Raw genomic sequence first — 8,009 nt, 5'->3', positions numbered from 1 at the left:
AATGAACCGTACACACACACACACACACACACACTCTGTCTCACCTTTTCTTTGCAGGACCGTCCTCACTGTACTCGCGGCTCCCGTGGCCCTGAGAGCGCAGGGAACCATCTTCTTTGTGGCTGCCCTTTGACCCCGAGCCGTTCAGCTGCCCATTGGCTAGTGAACCTGCGGACAGAAGCACCAAAAAAAAAAAAATGTTTTCTGATCACGCATTTTATGATCCGGGGGCTTCATATTGCATTAAATATATACAACTCGAGTCTCTGGGGAACAAACATTGTTTTCATGCGACAGTGTTAATAAAGCCTTCTGTTTTTGATTTGACGCAGTAGAGAGGGCTAAAGGCAGAGCAGATGCATTCCTTTTGATAGGATTATGGTAGTTCTGCTTTAGCTGACAGCGTACAGAACATTGAAAACAGAAGAAAGACAGAATGAGAGAAAGGGGGTAAATACAGAGCAATCCAGAATGAACAAATACGCTGAGCTCCTGAGCAGAAAACATCGGCAGTCAATGAAAGAACAGCGACACCTCGTCTATCCGGCGATCCAGAACCCGCATACTTCACATCACGTATTGCAGCATCATGGCGGCTAGTTTAGGAGTGAGAAGAGAGTTACTTATTCATGTTTTCTGTCCTCATTTCCCTTGTCATGTGTGACTGCTGTTCTCTGCTGACGTACGTGATATCTGCCCTTTGACAACGAATTTTTAAAAAACAAGCCTGAGGCAGTGAGAGAAGTGAACAGATATCGCTGGACTTGACGTTCTTCGTGAGCCCAATTGGCAGAGCCCTAATTAAATATTTAGCAAGCAACTCAGACAAACAAAATATGCCCCCAGACAGATTCTGAAATCAAAAGCAACAACAGGCACAGAGAATTCAAATTAGGTCAAAGAGAGGAGAGGAAGTCAATAGTAATGAAGGGAGACGACCAAATGAAATAGACAACACAAGGCTTGATTTCCTCTTGGGCAGTTGTTGCGGTTCTCGGAACGTGTCATCCAGCCCTGTCGGATTCAACAGCGGTGCATGAAAGAGCAAACTTATCTGGGAACCAACTGGGGAAGTTCAAAGCTTTTCAGCGTTATCTTAAAAAAAAAAAAAAAACCTGAATGCGGGCGCTGCCAAGGAGACTGAAGCCAACTGGAGAGAGAGGGGCTGAAATATGACTTTGTCGAGCTGGAAGCTGAAGATTTATATCAGAGAGTGAGCAAAGCAGCAATCAAACATTTGACACCGACAGTAATTCATCACATTCTTTCTTCCCAATCGGCAGTTGGGCTGATCAAACAAAGCCCGGGACCCCCACTGACTCAGACACTTGCATCGCCAGGACAACTTTCTTATACGTGTGTCCGTTTACGATATATTTTATTGTAAATTTTCATATTTTCTATTTTTAAATGATGTCTTATGCTATTGCATCGTGTATATTGTTATGCACCATTCACCTAGCCAAATTCATTGTATGTGGAACGTACTTGGCAACGAACAGTTTCTGATTCTAATTGGACCTGTTGTGACCCGTTTTGACATCTATCCACGCCTGACTGGATGTGCAAAATTTCACATTTATTTAGCTAAAAAAACAAATGATGACTCATTGAATATCAAAGCCTCAAGTGGTTCGTCTAACCAAGAACGCCGCCGTCATAAACCTTTTCCTTCACTTTTCGTGTGGCATTCGACTTTGACTGAGCGATTCTTAGTTCGTTGCCTCCCCAGCACGCCCAGTGGAATTCCATTTGAATGATGCTTCGGAGGGACGTGTCAATCACCCTGCACCCAAAAACTCCTAATGATGGGTGTCACGAGGAAAATAAATTAAGATAATAACGACAGCGAAGTGCAGGGTTAGGATAAGTGGCAACTTGAATGATAACCCGTTAGCAGGAGGATGCCGTCGAACAAGCCCAGGCATTGCGTCATGTGAGAAAGAAGGCAGGGGGGGGGGGGGGTGAGTAGTAAGATGAAATGAGAGTGTAAGAGACAGGATGAAGATGACCAATTGTAGAGGAAGTAAAAAGATATTTAAAACGTATGATTTAACGAAGGTTCATGAATGTGCTTTGGGCTGAATGAGCCCACACGGAGCCACACATTCTCATTCCTGCATCCACACGGTGGCGGTTAGTTTCTCTCACAGACACACACACACGGGGCAGGTAGGTACCTGAAAGCCGGAGATACAGTCATCAGACATGCACCGCTGCGGTCAGAAAGTTAGCAGGCGTCGGCGTGATGAGTAAGGCCGTTGCACTGCTGGAAATGCTTCATGGTTGTAGAGCCACTAAGTGTAAAGGCCAGTGAGTCACTGCTTTACAATGTCACGGTTAGCACGAAAGCCGGCATCCGCTTGCCTTTACAATCGATCCGGAGGTTCACTTGGAGAACGTGGAAGTTTCTCCTTCCGGGCAAACATTTCTATTTCTCAAAACGACAAACCTTCATATGGCAACAGGGAAATTGAATTCATCTCCATTTGGGAAATAAACGAAAAATAGGATAAACTCCAAAGATTGAGAGAAATTAGGACATTGAAAATGATAATTAGTTGAGGCAGTGCAGAGAGGAGATGGTGCGATGAGTCTTATCACGTCTTTGGGACAGTGTGCCTTGCCATTGAAAAACCGAAATAGCTCATTAACTTTAATTGTGCTCAGAAAATTACTGACGCATGATGTCCCCGCAGAGCGCAAACAAACAGGCAGAGGCCCGTTTCATCGCCGCCCCCCCCCCCCCCTCCTCCTCCTCCTCCTCTCTTCTCAGCTCACTCTCCCCAGCTATCCTCCCCATTCCTCCAAAGAGTTGTTTGACATATGCTGGTTGCACATGAACGCCCACCTGAGGGGCCAGAGCTGGGAATCGTGGGAAGGCAGAGGGCTGGGGATGGGCGAGTGTGGCAGACAGGCAAGGAGCCAAAGGCTGGGGCCTTAACCCGAGCTCCTGGTGCTGGTAGCGGAGGAGGGTTAGAGGCTGGGATGGGGCAATGCTAGTGTGCCATCCCAATAGCTGCTCCTATGGGGGGGGGTTTCTAATCAGATTTATGCATGCTTAACTAAGCCCATCGCCTCACTATGTTCACCTCAAAGTCTCGAGAGGGCAGGAGGGGGTGAGCAGAGGTACACAGGGTAACATAGCATATCACAGGGCTGAGAGGAGCCTATTAGTGTGAGCTGCGGTAATAAGTGGAGCTATAGCAGAGTAGTCATGGTACAGCAAAGACAATCATAATGGGGCAGAGAGCGCCCTTATCGGTTCTGGATTACACTTACGAACACAGGCTTAATGTGAAAATGAGTGCAATGGCAAACCTGATTTATAAGGAACTACATAAGAGTCGTTAATATACTGCAAATAGCTATGATAAAAGTACTTCTTGTTTCTAGCTTTGCGGATCGATGGTAGTAATCTCATAAATGAACAATTCTGTACAATTTGCAGCGGGAATTCTAATGTTAGACCTTAACCTTCCTTCCCCTCTGGTAAACAAGAGCACTAACATTTTATTTCATGCCCTTTGTTCAAGTAATTCTCTGGGCCTGTATATAATCAAAATTGTCAGATGATATAAAAAGAAACAATGGGAAGTTTTATTTTAGGGAAACTCCCCACAGTATTTATTCCCAGAAGCTCGTCAGAGTAAAGGCACATATTGGAAAACCGACTGCCTGGCAGGAGGATTCCAAATGGCGCCAAATAAATTGCTCTTCCCTCCAAAATTGGACCCAACAACGCTGCATGACACTTACCACAAACCAGAACAAAAGTATAAAGCAATGTGCAGTTCAGGGCCATTAATCTAAAACATCAAAGAGAAAGATGGGGTTGTGTAATGGCTGGAGCTGTTGTATAAAAAAAAAAAAGAGCACGTGAGGAATCTCTTTCAATCTTTTGATACTCTCCCTCGCTCAGGCTACAGGGATTCTCTTACTCATCTCCTTTTATCCAACCTTCCATCCTTCTCTGCCGGTATTCCAGAGAGTGAATCGTGGGCCCACACAGCGTTTCAGCTGCCACTCTGGCCATGCGGCATGGGAAACACAGACAGACAGCAGAGCGAGTGCTGAAGCAAAAGGAGACGACATGCATAAAAATAAAAAAAAGGGGGGTAGGACCGGCAGGTCCTGAGATGGGCAGACAGACAGGAAGAGACAGAGAGGGGACAGTCAGAGAAATGGGCAAACAGGGAGCCCTCTCTCTTCAGCCCCTTCAGGTTTTTGGCCGGCAGCCAGCTCCTCCATCAACAGCACTCAGAGAAATGGAGAGGGAGGAACGATAGCAGGGGAGGAAAAGAGGTACAGCGGGAAGAGATGGCGAGGTAAGGAGGTACAGGAAGAAGACGCAGCTTTAATGATTCGGAGAACAGGAGAGGAAGGGTGGCGATGGAGGAAGAATGGAAACAGAGGGAAGGAGGGTTTGGATGACAGATACTGGAGGCAGTTCAGACAGACGGGGGCAGAGGACAGGAAGGACAAAGCGGAGGAAGAGTGAGATGGTGAGAAAAAGGAAGACAGAGACGGATGGAGGGAACCGGGAGGGAGAAAGAGGCTGCAGCGAGGCAGAGTGGGGGCGTGGAGATACGTTGAGGAGACTGAGCAGCGGGAGGCGGAGAGGAGACAGGAGCTCGCGGAGAAGGCAGTAACCAGAGTCCTATTGATGTGTAATGAAACCCTGCATCAGGGGAGAGACAACCGGAAGGACAGACGGATAGAGGGAGGGAGGTGGGGGAGACAGGGGGAGAGACAGGGATGAAAAAAGGAGAGGAAGAATGTGGCTGTGAGGGAGCGCGAGAAGGACGAGTGGGTGAAGAAGCGGAAGCCCGGCCGCAGAAGGGCATAATGTCATTTGTTAAATAATGGAGGCAGCGAGCGGGAGAAGCAGGAAGTGTGATGGACACAGAGATGGACGGCTGCCAACAACGAGACGCAAAGTGGCTGGGGAGAAGGCATGATTGCTGGCTTTTTGGCAGGGAGAAGGCTGGGTGGGTGGGGAGATAGACACACACACACACACACACACACACACACACGCAGCTGACTGACAGACTGCCACGCCCCCTTTAAAACAGATCACCATCGATGGGGATCGATGGAGGTATGTGGGGGGGTGGAGAGACAAATGCTGCTTTAAGGAAGTATTCTGCCAATCAAGTAATCCATTAACTGACTAATTATTTACACACAACAGTTATCTCTAATCCATCATCTCCTCAAACTCTATCTATGACACATTTAAGGATCATGTACATGCACGGACTGGCTCCAAAATGGCTGATAAGTTTCATAATATTACCCATATGAGACTGAAAACTGTGGCACATGTCTGGCCCCAACATGAGCCCAGACTCTCCAACCCACAGACCTCTAAAACCAGCAGGAGCCGCCCATTCAGGATGTAACGCACGCTGAGTGTGATCTTCCAAAATGGCTGACAGTTCCACCGCAACATCGATGTGAGCCGGGGAAAACCGTGCCGCTCGTACAACCTCCAAAGCCTTGCTAACCCACGGTGCTCTAAAACAGCAGGGCCCGTCTATTCAGCCGGGCTCCCTTTTGTGTCAGCGCGGGCTGCTGTCGTTACCCCCGGCACGACGGGCCGCCGCCGCTTTCTAATGAGTCATTTTTATTCAGGCGATAAGGTCAGCTACCCGCGGCGGCTTAAAAGGCCCCGAGGAGCTCTGGAGTGGCAGCTATGAGATGCCAGACAGACACACAGAGATGCACTAGCTACAGGGGAGGGGAGGGGAGGCACAGAAAGAGAGAGAGAGAAGAAAGGAAGGTGTGAAAAAATGTATAATAAAGACAAAAAAAATAGAGGAAAAAACAACAACACTCGGTATAAAAGATAAGCTACATTTCAAAAGAGACTTCCCTCCAGTCTGTCTGTCTCCCTTTTCTGCCTAGCTGGCTCGCTGGCTGGCTCCTTTGGCTGGGTGTGAACTTTCAGAGGCTCTTTTTTTTCCTCCCGTTTCCTTTCTTCCGGTGTCTGGGTTGTGTTAATGTCAGCTGAGAATAGCTTCTGAGGCACGTGTGAAGTTCAAAATCTCCACTGTTGGCTGGCAGAGGGCTTTTTTTTTTTGTGTTGGAGCACCAGTGTCAAACAAAGACATGGTGGCAGCTTGGTTCAAAACAAGCTGCCCCCCCCCCTCTCATTCTTCTTGCTTTGTTTCAGGTTTACCAGGCCTAACAGCAATATCCCTTAACTGTTACTGTAGCACGCTTCCACCTGGAATTCAAATTCTGTGTAACTAAGCGACTTCAAGTATTAATTCACGTCAGCGTATCCATTCGTCCATGTTTTAATGAGTGTAAGTGTCCAAGATGAACAACCCTTCCACACAGGTGTTTCTTTCTTCACTGTGAGAGGACACAGCTCATCCGAGTCCCTCCGTTTGATGCGTAAACATTTTTAAAAACTTTTGGGAAGTACTTTCCGTTCAAGGGTTCCTCTGAGGATGCCGCACTGAGACGGCAAAGTGAAGGAGTGCAGCTCGCTGCCCGCTGACCCACAACAAAAAGGAAAATGAGGGTCCTTGATCATCCGTTCTCCCTGGATTCTCTCCACGTTAAGTCAAATTAGTTTCTGCCGTCAAAGTAAACACGCTTAGTCTCCGCTTACAGACAGACTAATAAAACTGTCGCCTTCAATTAAAAAGGAACGAAGAGCGAGACTGCCAGACAAAGCCAGACGAAATTGGCAACTCTGACATTTACACGGCAAAATGCCAGGGCAGCCGTTTCTTTGCTTTTCATTTTGTCAAAAACAAAGTGAAAGTTTTCAGCATGTCAAATTGATACATTTCAAGATACAGATTAACTGTTGCAGTGCCGTTTACAGTTCACCGCAATAGATCGACATTTTATTCCATTTAAATTGACCTCAGCCAATTAAACACTTCCACGTACGGGATGGGTGACAAATCAATACTTTTTCACAGCCATATCCACTTTCAGAACAAAGTGGTGAATTAAACTTGTTCTCAGACTGGCACGCAATGGTTCTCGATGCTCAAACTTCTGGCTTAACTTGTAGGATATGGCAGAATTTAACACTATAACTTTTGTATTCATCTGGTTTGAACACATCTGGTCAGTTTGTTTTATTCCTGTTATAAGCCATGTGGCATTGAATACACTTAATTACCAATTTACCAGCGTCACACTGTAGTAAAGCTACAAACACACCATCCGATATCTATATCAGTGTCAATCACAGGACAAAAACACAACTGGAATGATGCGATACCCGGTGGTTTGGTTCCGTTGCATTGAAGACGTGGACATGAACTTACCGTTGGAGTTTGGGGTTCCATCGCCATCCAGCTGTCGTTTCTGTGCACTCCTAAACTCCTTTAGGGAGAGGTAAAGCACCTTTCGCATAACCCGCTCCTCTGACCACGGGATCCCATCACTGTCATCCTGTGGAAACATCCAGAGAGAGAGAGAGAGAATGGGTCAGCACAAAGTATTGTCAGACAATGAACAAGCCATTTAAAAGTCAGACTTTGTTAATGCTGAGCTTTTGCCTTTGTTTCTGTTGTCAAACAACAGCAAATAGCCGTAAAAGTGGGACTTACAGGCCAGTAGTGGTGACAAAACTAAATGTAACAAGCTAACGTCGGACTGTCCTTATCCACGCAAGGAAATTATGACAGAAATACAGGAAAAAGTTTTTGTATAACGGCGGAATCTTCCTGTCATTTTGTTCCGGGTTGCATCATTCCCTTCCATTTCCTGCTGTATCGTGACATTAGCATGACACGACATTAGCATAACATAGCGTTAGCTTGCAGCGAGACACAGGGCAAGGCATTTGCATAACAATGCGTAAAAAGGACTGCATCTCCCCACAATGCCACGATAGAAGAGTGTGTTATGGTAATGAATAGGTAGGAAGCAAATGAAAAAAGCATCATGGGACCGCGAGTTCATGTGTTGCTAATCTCTCCCAGCGAGACTGAGACAGAAGATGCTATTGTCAGAGGTCACCGTCACACACA

The 8,009-nt window shown here is 46.6% G+C and overlaps 1 protein-coding gene across 3 annotated transcripts in view; it reads right to left on the bottom strand.

Moving 5' to 3' along the window:
• The window catches only part of jarid2b (jumonji and AT-rich interaction domain containing 2b), a 100,064-nt gene that overhangs the window by 45,226 nt on the left and 46,829 nt on the right, over nt 1-8,009 (bottom strand). For all 3 annotated transcript variants that reach the window (XM_076106517.1, XM_076106519.1, XM_076106518.1), the window contains exons 2-3: nt 7,302-7,428; nt 45-168 (exon numbers count right to left, since the gene is read on the bottom strand). In XM_076106517.1, the coding sequence (XP_075962632.1) occupies nt 45-168; nt 7,302-7,428 (251 nt within the window). The remainder of the gene's footprint in view (nt 1-44; nt 169-7,301; nt 7,429-8,009) is intronic.

Source organism: Anarhichas minor, unplaced genomic scaffold (assembly GCF_050575085.1).
Source record: "Anarhichas minor isolate MPS153535 unplaced genomic scaffold, ASM5057508v1 ptg000033l, whole genome shotgun sequence".
Taxonomy (NCBI): Eukaryota; Metazoa; Chordata; class Actinopteri; order Perciformes; family Anarhichadidae; genus Anarhichas; species Anarhichas minor.
This window is presented reverse-complemented; position numbering and strand designations above follow the sequence as displayed.